Source organism: Anabrus simplex, chromosome 7 (assembly GCF_040414725.1).
Source record: "Anabrus simplex isolate iqAnaSimp1 chromosome 7, ASM4041472v1, whole genome shotgun sequence".
In the NCBI taxonomy this organism is placed as follows: Eukaryota; Metazoa; Arthropoda; class Insecta; order Orthoptera; family Tettigoniidae; genus Anabrus; species Anabrus simplex.
The window spans coordinates 95,644,534-95,663,046 of NC_090271.1; the positions used below are offsets into that span (position 1 = coordinate 95,644,534).

The 18,513-nt window shown below is 40.1% G+C and overlaps 1 protein-coding gene across 1 annotated transcript in view; it reads right to left on the bottom strand.

The window, feature by feature from the left end:
- Nucleotides 1–18,513, bottom strand: part of LOC136877292 (dynein axonemal heavy chain 5) — a 363,203-nt gene that overhangs the window by 237,514 nt on the left and 107,176 nt on the right. Inside the window, exon 4 of the mRNA XM_067151223.1 lies at nucleotides 5,784–5,955. Within this exon, the coding sequence (XP_067007324.1) occupies nucleotides 5,784–5,955 (172 nt within the window). The remainder of the gene's footprint in view (nucleotides 1–5,783; nucleotides 5,956–18,513) is intronic.

The following is an 18,513-nucleotide window of genomic DNA, read 5'->3' on the forward strand; positions in this document are numbered from 1 at the left end:
ACTTGCAGGCAGATGGTAAGGTAACACGTGGTTAATGAGTTATATCCCTTAACTATCCTATGACAGCATACCGATTCCCTTAACTAGCAGAAAGTGGTCTGGTCAAGGCCTAACATTCCCATCCGATAGGCGAATCACCATCAACAGTGTTACTCTATATGAACAGTGTGGGGATGTTTAGAATCAAATCCAGGATTTGACACAAAATTCAGTAAATATCACCACCTTTCCCACCCGGCCAGCTGGTAAAATTATTTCTACCAACAAGGAGCATGAACTGACTGACTACATTGTTAGACCATGTTCATGTTGTTGTTGTTGTTGTTTGAGTCTGTATACTGGTTTGATGCACCTCTTCATGCCACCCTATCCTGTGCTAATCTTATCATTTCTACATAACTACTACATCCGACATCTGCTCGAATCTGCTTGTCATATTCATACCTTGGTCTACCCTATCTTTCTTACAGCCTACACTTCCCTCGAAAACCAACTGAACAAGTCCTGGGTGTTTTAGAATGTGTCCTATTATTCTATCTCTTCTTCTCGTCCAATTTAGTCAAATCGATATCCTCTCACCAACATGATTCAGTATATTTTAATTCAAGATTCAATCTACCCATCTCACCTTCAGGATTCTCCTGTAACCCCCCACCCATTTCAAAAGCTTCTATTCTCTTTCTTTCTGAGATAGTGATTGTCCATGTTTCACTTCCAAACAATGCCACGCTCCATATGAAAGTCTTCAAAAACATCTTTCTAATTCATAGCCCTTTCAGACCGAGTACGCACAATTGTGCGGGTTCGTATTTTAGTTATCCCTGACCGTATTTGATGTTTTTTCGGCGATACACCGGACTGCAGTGATTGTGCAGGACACGTGGCGTGTATTTCAATTGATTTTAGTATGTGCTTGACCGCCAGGGCGAAGGAAGAAGAGTTTAAAAAGCACAGTTGATCGGCGAGATGGCAGGAAGCAGTAGTGCCGAAAGTAAGTATTTATTTACTGCGTTTATATTAATCTAGAAGCTTTACTGAATACCGGAATATATTCAATGAAGTGTGTACATTGGTTAGTGAACGTAAATTTTGAAGCTACACCATCGTACGTGATACGAGGTTTTGAATTTTGATACGCACAATTGTTTGGGTCCTGTTTTTCGGATGTTAGTTTTTATTTTGTAAAATAAACTATTAATATGTGTATTGAGGAGCATTTTAGTCAGTTCTTGACGTATGAACAAAAATTCACACCTCCAGTTTTCTTTCAGGTCTGAAAGGGATAGATCAAATTTCGAAGCAAACAAATTTATTTGCTTAAGAAAGACCTTCCTCACTTGTGCTAGTCTGAATTTTGTTGTCCTTCTTACTTCGGCCATCATCAGTTATTTTACTACACAAGTAACTATATTCATCTACATCCTTTAACACTTCATTTCCTAATCTAATATTTGGTGCATCATCTGCCTTCATTCAACTGCACTCCATTACTTTTGTTTTGGACTTATTTATTTTCATCTTGTACTCCTTCGCCTAGACTCTACCCATACCATTCAGCAATTTCTTCAGTTCTTCTGCAGAATCGTAAATAGTATATCATCGGCAAATCTCAGAATTTTGATTTTCTCTCCTTGGATTGTAATTCCCTCTCCAAATTCCTCTTTGATTTCCTTTTCCACCTGTTATATATAAACACTGAAAAGAAGGGCAGACAAACTGCAACTTTGCTTAACTCCATTGTGGATTGTTGCTTCTTTTTCAAAGCCCTTGATTCTTATCACCTTGCAGACTGATTTTTATACATGTTGCAAATAGTTCTTCCTTGGTGTCTGATGCCAATCACCTTCAGAATTTCAAATAGCTTGGTCCAATCAACATTATCAAATTCCTTTTCTAGATCTGCAAATGCCATGTACGTGGGCTTGTCCTTCTTAAATTGGTCCTCTAAGATCAGACATAGAGTCAAGATTGCTTCACATGTTCTGACATTTCTTCTGAAGCCAAACTGATATTCTCCCAACCCAGTTTCAATTTGTTTTTTCATTCTCCTGTAAATAATGTGTGTTAAAATTTTGCAGGCATGAGATATTAAACTAATGGTATGGTAGTTTTCACACTTGTCACACTTAGACCATATAAACTTGATATGCTGCTAAGCTACTGTTTCCATGACAACTCTGTTTACCTTAGACCTGTCTTTTAGGCTGATGAGCCTACAGTTTCCAATAGCTTAACTGATAAACCTTGTCACTTTAAGGTGATGACCTAAAAGATCAAGCAAACAAGAGTGAAGATATGTCAGTAGCTGTGATATCTATGAAATTGTGGTTATTCTGAAAGAGGATATAGAAGCTTTGGGGAAGTAAACTACTGATATTAAAAATCAGCTTGGCAACTCAATTAATGTCTGCCATGAGAGGTTAGATGAACACCACATACTACTTGTTAATCAGCAAGCAATAATCTCAAAAATTTCAGGATTAACTAAAATATTATATTGTGGGAAAACATGGTACCAAACCAAGGAATTTGTCTTGAATTAGTCGACCAGTATGAAAGGATAGTTGGCCTTCTTGTAAGACCCATTTCCAAAAACACTGCTGCAATGGCTTTTATTTCTATGATAGTAACAGGTCTCCATTGTCAGGCTGTTGAATGGGGCAAACGTGGCCTTAGAGAAAAGAAGAACTAATATGTGTACCTGTTCATATTCTTCAAAATTAGATTTTTAAAATACACAATAAAGAACAGGTTGAAATACTGCACAGGCTCTGCATCAGCAGGAGAGGCATGGTAAGGACCTGGTTTTTCAAGATACAGTGGGGAGGGCTCAAACTGGGTTTCATTTCCAACTGAAACTTCACTAAACACTATTATGCATACAGGCATTGTTATCAGCAATCCCTACATCACGGCCTACGATATCTTGATTTCCGTCATTTTTCGAATCAGTAAAACAGTCACTTTCATGCGGTTTATGGTGCTGTGGAATGTCTTCGCTACACTCACTTCCTGTCTCTGAAATAACATCACCAACATCATTATTACATGACCCTGATAACTACATCTTCATCAACTCAATGTAGGCATCATCGGCACAGACTCTATTAATATATTCAGCTAAATCGTCATCATTCTGGAACACATCCTGTGCAGTCGAGGGCACTTTCTGATTCAAATGGATGGACGGGACGGGGCGGGATGGTACAGTATGGGATGGGATGGAGTTGGGAAACAAGCTCATTGGGGTCAAGAAAGGAAGAATGTAGAAGAACTAGGATTGATGAGAAGAGAGTCTGTCTATTTGAAGATGGCAGTGTATGAAGATGTGGAGACTGCCCTTTTCCTTTTGTTTTTTCATGTCTGTCCTTGTTCCCTTCCCTACTGTGCCCTCTTCTGATGCAGACCTAACCTATTATACTGTGTACAGTATGTTCCTACATATCTACCACACGACTTGATTTGTTCCTGGTTTTTTCTTTCAATTATTTACAAACAATGATAGTATCGACACTTAAGTATAAAAACCAACCCAAATCCTATGGCACAACAGCCCCGCAGGACTGTGACTTACCAAGCGACTGCTGCTCGGCCCGAACACTAGCAGATGTCATATGGTCAGCACAATTGATTCTCTCACCCATTATTCTTGGCTTTCTAGACTGGGCTAAAGTATAGTGTCAGATTAATTCTTAACATACATACATACATTATCATTATAGACTGTTATGCCTTTCAGCGTTCAGTCTGCAAGCCTCTGAGAATTTACTAAACGTCGCCACAATCCTCGATTTGCAACTAGTGGTTTATGCGTACAGCTTCATCCATCGAGTTCATTCCTAAATTAGCCTTTATCTCCTCATTCTGAGTACCATCCTGCCATTGTTCCCACCTGTTTGTACCAGCAATCATTCTCGCTACCTTCATGTCTGTTACTTCTAACTCATGAATAAGATATCCTGAGTCCACCCAGCTTTCACTCCCGTAAAGCAAAGTTGGTCTGAAAACAGACCGATGTAAAGATAGTTTCGTCTGGGAGCTGACTTCCTTCTTACAGAATACTGCTGATCGCAACTGCGAGCTCACTGCATTAGCTTTACTACACCTTGATTCAATCTCACTTACTATATTACCATCCTGGGAGAACACACAACCTAAATACTTGAAATTATCGGTCTGTTCTAGCTTTGTATCACCAATCTGACATTCAATTCTGTTGAATTTCTTACCTACTGACATCAGTTTAGTCTTCGAGAGGCTAATTTTCATACCATACTCATTGCACCTCTTTTCAAGTTCCAAGATATTAGACTGCAGGCTTTCGGCACAGTCTGCCATTAAGACCAAGTCGTCAGCATAGGCCAAACTGCTTACTACATTTCCACCTAACTGAATCCCTCCCTGCCATTTTATACCTTTCAGCAGATGATCCATGTAAACTACGAACAGCAAAGGTGAAAGATTACAGCCTTGTCTAACTCCTGTAAGTACCCTGAACCAAGAACTCATTCTACCATCAATTCTCACTGAAGCCCAATTGTCAACATAAATGCCTTTGATTGATTTAATAATCTACCTTTAATTCCATAGTCCCCCAGTATGGCGAATATCTTTTCCCTTGGTACCCTGTCATATGCTTTCTCTAGATCTACGAAACATAAACACAACTGCCTAATCCTCTCATAGCATTTTTCAATTACCTGGCGCATACTGAAAATCTGATCCTGACAGCCTCTCTGTGGTCTGAAACCACACTGGTTTTCATCCAACTTCCTCTCAACGACTGATCGCACCCTCCCTTCCAGGATGCCAGTGAATACTTTGCCTGGTATACTAATCAATGAGATACCTCGATAGTTGTTGCAATCCTTCCTGTTCCCTTGCTTATAGATAGGTGCAATTACTGCTTTTGTCCAATCTGAAGGTACCTTACCAACACTCCACGCTAATTTTACTATTCTATGAAGCCATTTCATCCCTGCCTTCCCACTGTACTTCACCATTTCAGGTCTAATTTCATCTATTCCTGCTGCCTTATGACAATGGAGTTTATTTACTATCCTTTCCACTTCCTCAAGCATAATTTCACCAACATCCTTTTCCTCCTCCCCATGAGCTTGGCTGTTTGCAACACCACTATGATGATTTCCTTTTACATTGAGAAGATGTTCAAAATATTCCCTCCACCTCTCCAGTGATTCCCTGGGATCTATTATGAGTTCACCTGAATTACTCAAAACACTGTTCATTTCCTTTTTCCCTCCCTTCCTAAGATCCTATATTACTGTCCAGAAAGGTTTCCCTGCTGCTTGACCTAGCCTTTCCAGGTTATTACCAAAATCTTCCCATGACTTCTTTTTGGATTCAACAACTATTTGTTTCAAAATATTTAGTACAGCTGAATTTGCAGGTCATCGCATAAGTGTCAAATGATCAAGGCAAAATTTGGTGCTTGGCAAATGCTTTAAGAATGGATTACTTTTTTTTTTACCACCATATGAAGGTTCTAGAGAATATCATACCCCAAGCTGCAAGCTTCAGACTTGGGACACTGGAGTTAAGTGCTTGGACCACTGTACTAGCATGCTCCTCATTAAATGTAAAACATGATAGTAAAGGAAAACTTTACCAGGATATAAATGACAGAGTCTATTTGAGAGACATATACCATCAAGTCAGGTATCAGTATAGGGTTAGGAATATGTAATTTAGCCTAAATAACTAGTTAAGAACAGGGCTGAGGGTAGGGTTCAAACTAATTTTATGAAAGATAGACACTATACCATTCTTTCCCGGTAGTTCTCCTGCATCATTAATGCGTATGTTGAATGTCTGGTAGGTGTTTTCGACTTCAATCTGCTCCCTTTCATAGAAGCTCTAGTAAGTGTCGTGCGTGATTGAAATGCGATCATTTTACTGAACCTCATAACAGGGGCTGCCTCATCAAATGTTGTCCTGAAATAATTTGAAGAGAGATGACATATCCTAATATGTAAAAAATCAACAAATACAATAATAATGCATATAATCTTATTTAGAAACTTCAAGAATTTCAATACATAACTACCATAATTAAAATGAACTGTATAACCACAAATGTTTAGTTCTATACAAAATTGTAAAATTAATGAAAATAACAAGTGATATAACAGGTGTGCTAGTTACCAACTGATTTGTCCAAATTGGTACACTGGGCCGAAACACTGGCAACCAAGAATGAGCCAGCTGGAAAATTTATGATTTCCAATAATGGACCATTTATATTGGAATTATGAATTTACTCATTCAGGACAAATATTTCAGGTTCCCTGTGAAAATCAAGATCTATACAATCTGATGGCCTAGAAAGCATCAATTTTTGTAAAAGGGAGCAAGTCTCTCTAAATGAATTGGCAATTCCTCTGGCTCCAAGTAGCCTATGCAGTGCCCTTCACTACATCCTTCATTAACTACAGTGACTCTACTGTCAGTTTATGCCACTGCATAAGTCTTTACGTCGACATCCGCACACAAAGCTCTAACATGGCAATTTATAGTTGCAAAAAAATGTATAGACAGGTGAAGCCTTCAGCGTTTTGAGCTTCAGCCAATAGCCAACGGAGAAGCCTGCTGTGTTGTGAAGGCTGCTTCACAAGCTACTGACCTGGCCTCTGCTACTGCCAATAATCAACACCTGATTAGTGGAGATGGTAGCCTAAGGTCTGCTTTATGGCTAAATGGATAGAATGCCTGCCTCTGTTCCGATAACCCCGGACCATTATTTTTATCCTCATAAGGACAGCACCAACCCTACACAGATGCCATGTACCATTATTATTATTATTATTATTATTATTATTATTATTATTATTATTATTATTATTATTATTATTATTATTATTAAATAAAAATGCCAAATTTTACAGCGGTCATACCCATCGTTCACTGGTTTATTAGCTTCCTCGGGAGATCAGTGACATGATCACGGGTTCGATTCCAACCAACAAAAGACAACCTGAAAGATTGCATTTCATTTTAGCAGCTGTACCTATAAAAATAAAACTATATTGCTCCTATAACAGCTGCCCTGCAGTGTCTTCCTACAAGGATGTAGAAGGAAATGGGAGTGAAATACCAGCACTCTTTCATCTATGTGATTAAGTCAGAAGTATGAGATGAGGAAGTAGGGGGAACTTAGGATATTTGACCCAGGTACCACTTTTTTATTTTTAGGAATCTTTTAATGGTGTAAACAAATTATTGAATAATCTAATTAGGTTTTGTAATCATATGCCAATTATATTCAGTTGTAATATCAAGAAAGTTTACATTCTAAATGTGTAAATTTCCATATTTGTTTATGTGCACACAAGGGTCAAGTATCCCTCGAGTTAGGGATACTTGACCCACGTCTACTTATTTTTGGACGATGCTCAAACAAGGGTGAAATGAAAATGATTACAAGGACAGCTATAATTTTAAGTGAAACTGCATTTATTATATGTCAGTGTCTAGAACTAACTGAACCGTTCTGCATGCTACAAAGAAATGTATTGGGTTTAAAGTCACTCATTTCATATTAACATAAAATGTAATGGTTTCTATTGGTCTAAGCAAAAAATCCTGTGTGTGTTAAGCATAGGCTACTATAAAAATGTCTTACACTGTTAGGCTACTCAATGGGAAATTGAAACTGGTGTTCAAATTGAAAACTGATAACACTGTCATTTTTTCATTGAAAACTCAGGAGGCTCTAGAATGCCTTCAATTTGCTCTGGATCAACCTCAGAAATATTATCACATTCCAGCCACTTGAATCGTGAACCACCTACACCTCTGGAAAATTTAACCACAAACACTTCAGGAAAAACTTCACTAACTTGTCCCACATACCTGCGAACATTTCTCTTCCCACAAAATTTCACAATCACCCAATCACCTACGCTTGGAATTTTTCTTGTGTGACTTATGTCTTCACCTGTCAATTCTGATTAGGAATCGAACTGAACATGCTCTAGATCAGATTCAGAACTTTCAGTTTCAGGAGATTGGTCAAATTGTTTTCTCTTTTTTTTACTTTCCTTTTCTGAAAACAGTCTTTTGCGTGCCACTTTTTTTCTTCAATTCTTCTTCTCTTGTCTTCTTTCCCATTGTATTTGGCTTCAATTTCCTCTTTGTTTGGTGTATCAGTAAAAATAATGGTTGTACCCTGTTTACGGCCCCCTCTTCTATTTGTCCTTCTCTCCCCTGCTTTAGGATATGGAAGAAGACTTTCTGGACTGGTGCAAAAGCCTTGTAATCTTGTACACCCATCTTTTTTTGCACTCCCTTCAGTCTCATTCACAGTTCCCACAAGTAAGTTGCTAGTGTGATCTGGGAACTCTGATGTTTCTTTGCCTATCGCTGCTGGTTCAGATGATGTTGAAGGCTGCTAATTTTGAGGATTCGGTCGATCAGTCACAGCAGAAGAAAGAAAATCATCGCCTGAGAATATGGCATCATTGAACGGCCAAATTTCTGTGGCCCTAAAGCCACTGATTATATTACTTGGGGTGAATGCTTGTGAAAATGCCTTTAAAATCAACCCAGCAACATGATAAATCGTGATCGGTTGTCCTGTTTTGTCTATGGTGAGGTAGTTTGTCCAGATTGTATTATAATGCCTTCTGAAAGGACCACAGACTGAAACATCCAAAGGTTGAAGTCTATGGGAGCAATGTGGAGAGAATGTTAATATTATAATCCCATTTTCTCTGGCATAAAGAATGACATCAAGAGACATGTGGTTCTCATGATTATCAATGAGTAGGAGAACATTTCTTACGGGAGAGCATCCAACATATTTCTGGAAGTGCTACAAATACAAAAGAAAGTTTACAAGCGTCATCCAACCAGAAGTATGTGTGGAATGATCAGAACCTACAGGAGCCCCAAACATGAATACTGGATTTGGTTTTGCACGTGGGAAAATAAGAAAAGGTGGGATACTATTACCTAAAGCATTCACAGCATTACATACTGTACCAGGAAATGATTGTGGGTTTTGGGCATGAGAAGGATCTCAGGTAGTGTACGGTGTTTTGGAGCTGATACAGAGAAGGATAGAATCGCAGGGCGAATAATAGATGGTTATACTTTTTCTATAAAATTTATTAATAGTATTCAAAGATATATCAGCCTGCAATCTTAATGTAGAACTCAAATCTATAATCAATATTGATCAAAATCAAAGATTTATATCGTGACCTTCTTGAAGTCAGTTTGAAATAAATATCACTCCTTCGCAGAACATTAATATCCTACAATCTTTCTAAATCTCGTGAAAACATAAGATATCAATTTTGCACCTAGAGTCTTTCTAAGTTTTAAATTACACAAAAATAAACAGACACATTTATCATGAAAAAGTAAAATATTTAAACTCTTGTTGAGTGTCTCTCAGTTTGGATTGTAAGAAATGATAATAAAACACTTGAAAACCCTAAAGTTTATCTAGGTAACGTGAATTTGAATTACTTATTAACTTTGAAATAAATTTGTCACAGAATCTGAACTTCTTTGTTACGACGAGAAAATTATGGAATACTATTCACACGAAGCACTGATAATATCACCGTATTGGATTAACCGTTTGGTAAAAGTCAGTCAGTTTGTAATTACTCACTCAGAACAGAAATATCTGCTTATGATTGCTGAAGTTGGAGACTCTGTGTCTAGAACATTCCGCGGAGTGCGGAAGAAGACTCGAACTCGGCGATGTCCCGTGAAGAGACCACGTCGATGTCCCTCGATGGGTACCATAGATGAAGAAATTATGTCCGATGTAGCAGGATGTAGTATTTCGCCAAGGTTTCCGTCACTCTTGGAGGTGATATTAGCACACGGAAAGTTCAATTGGCACTATTCAATTCAGTAATCACGGAGATTATTACCACTCAATGTCGTGATACACAGTTCTGTTCTAACTCTAATTTTACGATTTTAAATTACCATTTACAGTCCTTGTGGCACGAAACACAATTTATTATCGTCACTGATTACGTCTGAAATTATGATTGCGAAGTAATAAGCACAGTTCAAACACGTGAAAATGTAATTTGCAATAGTTTTTATCACGGTCTCTGAACAATTGTTGTTGGCAGATTAAGGTGAGTTTATGGTCGTGTTTATGCAACACTAGTCTGAATTATTTAATATAACTATAAAAAGTTCTTAATGTTCTCTAAGTTTATTATAGTGCTGATCAAAAGATCGAGAAAGTTCACTGGAAAAAATAGCAAAGTCTTGACCTCTTATGGAACAAATGTTAAGAAAATACGGTTACACACAGTTCACTGTTATACTGTCTTAAAAGAAAGTGTCATAGAATGATTAAAATTGTCGTAAATTATGATTTCCGTTTTGCGAAACACGATAATTTAACATATCGTCACAGTGCACAATTACACGAAATTAGTAAAGTGTACAAGTCCGTAAAATATCAGATTCTTGAATTCTCACTTCAAATTATGGTCTTATTCAGTTAATCATTTCACAAATATTATATTACGGAAACGTCTAGAATTTTACCGTCATCGCGGCGTGTTGGAACTTCACGTACGGTACTAGTTCAACGACGTTCGATCATGGCCATAACCACGTCCTCGCGAATCGCGACGGAGCGTACTAGAGGTGGGGACGGAGCGAGTAATACCGATGAGTAATCCGGTTGTAGCGGTAGAGCGCACCACCGATCCCCTCCGCTTACAAGTGCGAGTACTCGCGGAGGACCTGAGCACAGTGTAGCGCACAACACACGTACGAAAGTACCTGTATTCAATCTGCGTGTTTCGAGTGTACCTATATATTTCCTACGCTTGTTATATTTTGTAGATAATGTAAAGTCTGTTAGATTATATTTGTGGTGTTAGTGTGATATTTAAACATATTCGTAGATAGTAGTTATATTTTTAGAACATTTAAAGGAATTTAAAGAAATTTTTACAGAACGTTGTTCCACAAATGCCACGAAAACCGTCGGATGCCTGGCAGTTTATTGACATCACTGATAATAGGAAACACGCAAAATGCAAATTTTGTGGCCGGACATACGCGACGGGTGGTGGCACATCAAATATAATATAATATAATATAATATAATATAATATAATATAATATAATATAATATAATATAATATAATATAATATAATATAATATAATATAATATAATATAATATAATATAATATAATATAATATAATATAATATAATATAATATAATATAATAACTGTATTTATAGAAGCATTCTACTGATAGCTGTTTGGCATTGGGACGTGTAGTAGTATGTTGTCAGATATGTTTTGTAATACATTTGCAAAGAAGGACATGCCAGTCAACGTTCATTTACGTAATTACTTTTGTCATCCTGTAGATGAAATTATGTCAGTGTTTTTTATTATATTCTGATAAGACTCTTTCTATTCAGGTTATTCTTCTCATTATCAGTGTACCGTATCACATGAACTTACGAAATAATTGTTAATACACTACATTTCTGTTAACTTCCAATCCCCTTGTATACAAACCCTTTCGGTAGGTATGCGCCATACTTTGTTTCACTATTCGAATGAGTTAACTATACGAGTTACTAACATTTATTCCACATACTACCTTCTACTCCCTAGCAGTTACGTATATAACAATTATAGTGAATATATATGCAGTTATTTACAGTTGTTACGTTGTAAGAGAAGGGTATTAATAGGGGGATGCAATACCTTCGCAGTGCCATACCTATAACGTGTTTAAACGTCCCGCGTCAGGACATTCACTCGGTAGTTCATTCGGTACTACCGGGTGATGACGTCACAACAACTGCTCCGCTCCGCTCCGTCCCCAGCACTAGAGCATACTTTCTTCACTGACGAGACTGCACTGACAGACTGTACTCGCCACACGGGTCAGACTGCTCTCTCCCTGGCCTTGGCCCAGTGGCATATACACTGACTGACAGTGACAATGCAACACCAAGGAGGAGTGGTTCGAAAGGGATGAAAGTTGGGGAAAAAACAGAGACGGCACGGATGAATAATTGATGTTTATTTCAAACCGATATGCAGGTTACACAATGCGCACGGCATCGACTCAGTAGGATGTAGGACCACCGCGAGCGGCGATGCACGCAGAAACACGTCGAGGTAGAGAGTCAATAAGAGTGCGGATGGTGTCCTGAGGGATGGTTCTCTATTCTCTGTCAACCATTTGCCACAGTTGGTCGTCCGTACGAGGCTGGGGCAGTGTTTGCAAACGGCGTTCAATGAGATCCCACACGTGTTCGATTGGTGAGAGATCCGGAGAGTACGCTGGCCATGGAAGCATCGGTACACCTCGTAGAGCCTGTTGGGAGATGCGAGCAGTGTGTGGGCGGGCATTATCCTGCTGAAACAGAGCATTGGGCAGCCCCTGAAGGTACGGGAGTGCCACCGGCCGCAGCACATGCTGCACGTAGCGGTGGGCATTTAACGTGCCTTGAATACGCACTAGAGGTGACGTGGAATCATACGCAATAGCGCCCCAAACCATGATGCCGCGTTGTCTAGCGGTAGGGCGCTCCACAGTTACTGCCGGATTTGACCTTTCTCCACACCGACGCCACACTCGTCTGCGGTGACTATCACTGACAGAACAGAAGCGTGACTCATCGGAGAACACGACGTTCCGCCATCCGCCATTCCCTCATCCAAGTCGCTCTAGCCCGGCACCATGTCAGGCGTGCACGTCTATGCTGTGGAGTCAATGGTAGTCTTCTGAGCGGACGCCGGGAGTGCAGGCCTCCTTCAACCAATCGACGGGAAATTGTTCTGGTCGATATTGGAACAGCCAGGGTGTCTTGCATATGCTGAAGAATGGCGGTTGACGTGGCGTGCGGGGCTGCCACCGCTTGGCGGCGGATGCGCAGATCCTCGCGTGCTGACGTCACTCGGGCTGCGCCTGGACCCCTCGCACGTGCCACATGTCCCTGCGCCAACCATCTTCGCCACAGGCGCTGCACCGTGGACACATCCCTATGGGTATCGGCTGCGATTTGACGAAGCGACCAACCTGCCCTTCTCAGCCCGATCACCATACCCCTCGTAAAGTCGTCTGTCTGCTGGAAATGCCTCCGTTGACGGCGGCCTGGCATTCTTAGCTATACACGTGTCCTGTGGCACACGACAACACGTTCTACAATGACTGTCGGCTGAGAAATCACGGTACGAAGTGGGCCATTCGCCAACGCCGTGTCCCATTTATCGTTCGCTACGTGCGCAGCACAGCGGCGCATTTCACATCATAAGCATACCTCAGTGACGTCAGTCTACCCTGCAATTGGCATAAAGTTCTGACCACTCCTTCTTGGTGTTGCATTTGCTCTGTCAGTCAGTGTATATACACGCCAGGTGGGCGGCTCTATGAATCAGCTGAAGGAGGGGTGTTCATTCTTCCCAAACTTTAAATCGTTATATTTCGAAAACTACTGGATGGATTGACTTGAAATTTGCAGGGCATTGCTTCCATAATGTTAGCTATAATTTAGCGTTGGTCTCATTTTAATCGGTCCAGGCGTTAAAAAAGTTAATGAAAAAACGTCTAGAAATATCTGTAGGGGAAGTAAGCTGTAAAAGGCGGTGACGTCACTTGACCTTGCTTGACTTGCTCGTGAAGTGTGGTAGGTACTAGAACATTCTCTCACACAGCTGCTCACGTATCGGAATGGAATTGTATGCTGGAAATAAAGTTTTGAATTTATATGTGCCACGACCTATATTGAAATTCAACTCAAGAGCTTAGGAAAAGTATCCTTCCGCATGTGAGCACGTCCCTGCGCCAACCATCTGTTCCCCCTTCCCGTCTCGTCCCGTTCTCCATCTCCGCCACAAACAGCTTATCATTAACGCCGTGCGTCTATCTGACAGGTACTTCATTCTCAAATAGTGGAGCATCAAACAAAATCACTTCCTTTCACATAGCTGCATTTTGATTCGTACCGTACTTATATATTCCTTTATTGACCATTTAAAACCTACAGATTACTGACAAATACCGAGGCAAGAGAAGCAAGGTTTATTTTTATTTCTTAATGCATTTTATTTGAGGCACATGGAGACTTACAACATAAGTATACGATTCCGCTCTCGTGCAACGACTGTCAGTGGCAGTTTCTCACAGTTCAAGAAGCTGAAAACCCCACCCGTGAGAGGGATTGCAAAATACAATGTTTCCAGGAATGTTGTCAATATTGTAGTCTCATCATTCGGAGGGTAAAAACGAACTCATGATCCCCTCATGACAAATTTCTGCAGGTAGCGGGCGGTTACGAATGTAAAGTAAAGTACAAATTATTATTATTATTATTATTATTATTATTATTATTATTATTATTATTATCGAATACGCCAAGGATCCTATTCCCCTACCGTGTTAAGGCCCTTCCTGTTTTATTTACGGCGAGTGCATAGTTTGAACTGAGCTGACACACCGACCTTTCGCTAGAGACTTGGATTTTCCGTGGAGTTTAAATTCGAAGCGAGCGGCGTAAACATTGTACACAGAAACGCCGGTCAGCTGCGCGGTCTTTTTCACGTCTTCCACAGTCCATAGCAGATTCTAATCTCGTAGGCTACTGTAAACGTTCAAAACAATTTGGTTTTGATATCCTACTTAATTTGTCTCCACTTTCGTTAGCTTAAAGTATTTCATAGGGGACTCAAGCGTCACAACATCACACACGTCTTGTTCGCAGCTGGCAGCCATTGTGAATACTGAACATGCTGTTCAGCCAGTATTGCCAACAGTTTTCTTGGATCCATCTTCAACGTCGTACATATTATGGGAACTTACCAGCAATGGAATTAACTCGAACAAAGCTTACTAAGTACACAGTGCAATAAGATATCAATATCATTATGAAATAATTATTATTTTGCTACATACACAACTGAGAACAATAACTATTCATAGCCATCTACGTACGAAATATAAGAGTTGGTAACGAACCCGAATAACATACAACCTGTGATATATTTTCTATATTTATACAGGGCAAAATTTTTTAATTCGTCAAGTCAGTTCACCAGAATATCTAACCAAACTGAAGAAAGCTCCTGATTCAGGAACAAGTACAAAACCTCGGGAACTATTTGGCGCTGCGGAAGCCTTTTCACCGACCAGAAGTCTGACTAACATCAAAGGGACCGCTAAGGTCTTGAGTTGACTCTCGGTATAGGCATTCCTGGTACATCTTCCCCCTGGTCTGACGAAAAGAAAATTCGCAGGATTTTCTTTTCCAGGCTTTACTCTTCTTGTGGTACATATTGCTTCAAGTTGGCTGAGTTATAAATACCTTCAAAAGTGCCATCCAGTCTTACAATTTCATAAGCTCCGTTCCTTAATACAGTGCGGACACGGTAGGGACCTACAAATAGTGGACAAAACTTGGCGTAAATCCTTCTCTCAGGGTTGGAAGTAGCTGGTCTGCGTATTAAAATTAGGTCTCTAGGATTTAATGGTCTTCTGAACTTCCTATTACGTTGACGTCGTTCTCTGATGGCGGGTGCATGTCTTAGCCGGGTCAGCGCTTTGTTAATCTTAACTTGCTGTGGCACAATTACATCAGGTGGAGCGGGTAGAATTCTGTCCCAAGGTCGCTCTGGTCTTATCCCGCGATGCAGGCTGAGAGGAATGTCGTTCGTGGATTCATGTACAGTAGAATTGACAATCCTTTGCATTACTGGCAGTACCTCGATCCACTTCCAGTGATGTTCGCTGCAGTAAATACGGCAGAATTTAGCGAGTTCTCTCATTATCCTTTCAGCTGGGTTAGCTTCCGAGTGCCTGATAGAATTCATGATATGGCGGATGTTGAGTTCTTCTAAAGCCTGTTGGGATTTTACGGAAGTGAACTGAGTTCCGTGATCTGTCAATACGTATTCAGGCTTTCGCATCTCGAGGATGATGTTTCTTTTCAGCCTCCTTAAGATGTTACCGGCATTAGCCTTGTGGATAGGAAACAGCATAGTATACTTGGAAAAGACATCCACAACAACAATGACATGTCTGTCCCCCCTCGTCGCCTTGGGTAAAGGACGGTACAGATCGATTGCCACATTTCTCCGGGCTTTTCCTGGATCAGTGGTTTGGGAAACTCCTTGTGTAAATAGTTATTCGGTTGGATCCGCTGGCAGAAGTCACAAGACCGCAAAATTCTCCTAGTGTCTGGCCTAAGGTATTCCCATGTAAATCTCTCCTTAATAAGCTTGACAACTTTATCAGTACCAGCAAGACCAGAAATTGAATGACAATCCCATATGATGGCCTTCCTAATTTTCACGGGTGCATAAATACTGCATTGCGTCTTAGCTAAATCAATGTATTTCATAAGGATTCCATCCTGTAGACAGTAGTTGGAAGAAAGTCTTTGAAGACGTGGGAAGTCATCGTCATCGACGGGGATCGAACCCGATAAAAATCGTATTAATTCCCTACAATTAGCATCTCTTCGTTGCATCTGGGTATAGTAGCGTAGTTTGCGAAGAAATTCTTCATCATCATCATTCATGGCGTTAACTTGGTGAACTTCGATGACGTCAGCAGAGTTGCGGCTTAGCGCATCTGCTAAGGGATTCTTACGACTGGGCTTGTGTATTACAGTGAGGTCGAACTGCTGTATGAAGAGAGCCTATCGGGTAACTCTTTCGTTTGTCACGTCTGATGACATTATGAATGTCAGAGCTTTATGGTCTGTAAAAATCGTAATGGGATATCCATAAATGATTTTCTTCCAATACTGCAGAGAATAAACAACAGCCAAAGCTTCGAGTTCCGTTATGGTGTAAGACTTTTCGTGAGGTCGCAGTTTCCTACTTAAAAAAGACGAAAAGTCTGTGATCGGGATCTTCAGGTCTCAATTGATACAGCACAGCGCCTATTCCTACAGAGCTTGCATCACACTCTATGAAGAACGAAAGGGAATAATCCGGATAAACTAGTTTGACAGAATGGTGGCAAGGAAAGCTCGTTTACATTTTCCCGTCCATTTCCATCTATTATTCTTAAGAAGAAATTGCTGAGGAGGAGCTACAGTTTCAGTGTAACCTGGACAATGTTGAGAGAAAAACTGACAGAGTCCTAGGAACTGTCTCACGTTTCGAATGCGCTGAGGTCTAGGAAGTCAATGATGTTCTTAATATTGGCAGCGTTGGGCTGAATTCCATCACCGCTAATTACATGTCCTAGGAATAACATTGACTTTTTGGGCATTTATTTTGAAATTCTTCTTCTCTAACTCCTGTAGGACTAGGTTGACATCCCTCACGCGCTCTTCGAAAGTTCTCGATGCAATCAAAATATCATCAACATAAATCGTAGTTATGTAGTTCACTTCATCTGATAAGTGTTTTTCTAAGGCTCTAATCAGCACAGCTCCAGAGTTCTTAATTCCAAAAGGCATTTTATTAAAACATAGGTCCTATTCTCAAACAAGAAGGCTATCAAAAGTCTACTTTCAGCATCCAATAATAGGAGGAAGTTCCGTCGAGGCAACTAAAGAAATTCATGCCGTGGAATCTTCTGATGATATCCTTAAGTAGTGGAGGACAGTCATATTCTAAAGTCAATCGGTCGTTGAGGACACGCGCGTCGAGGCAAAGCCTGATATTGCCGTTAGGCTTAGGTACTATGGCCAGTGGATTCAAATACTTAGTTACGCAAGGCGAAATTATCCCATCATCTGTCATTTTATGGATTAGATCACGAACTTCTTCCCTATATTTCTCTGGAATGGGATATGGCTTTTTCTGGTAAGGGGATAAATCATTTACATTGAGATGATACTCATAACCAGCTATCTCTCCAGGCTTATCATCGAACACACATGCAAATTTCTGTAAAACTTCATTCTTAGCCTCCTCTAATTTCAATCTGATTTCCGGGTCTTCAACCACACTGGCTAATGACATTACATAATCCGGACCTATTATGGAGTTCTCATTGAGTAGGGACTCTACACTGTCCTCACTCTGGTCACCCCTTCTACACTCTGCTACGGCTGGCGATTCCTCGCTTGTAGCGGGCTCTATATAGTCACCACCGGCTTCTTCGAAAGGGGCTCCATTTTCTTGAACCTCCAGGTCGCTTCGTCCTACCAGCTGCAGTTCTACAGAATTATTCTTTAATTTCACGAGGTTGGCATCATAATCAATGGTTCCCTTGTATTTGATCATAAAATCTGATCCAAGTATCAGGTTGAAGTTAAGACGTGAAACTACCAGAAATATGTGTTCGAATGACTGGCTATTTATTTCGAATTCCAAAAATGCCTGTGATTTACATTTAATTACTTTATCAGGAACTATCCCTCTTACTTTAATCTGAGCTGCAGGTAATAATAAAATATTGCTCTGGCTTTTAATTGAGTCCACAAGTCTATCAGAAATTAAAGAAGCTTGCGCTCCAGAGTCAATAAGCGTAATCACATGTATGTTGCCTGTGCGTACTGTAATAACAGGTAATGAACA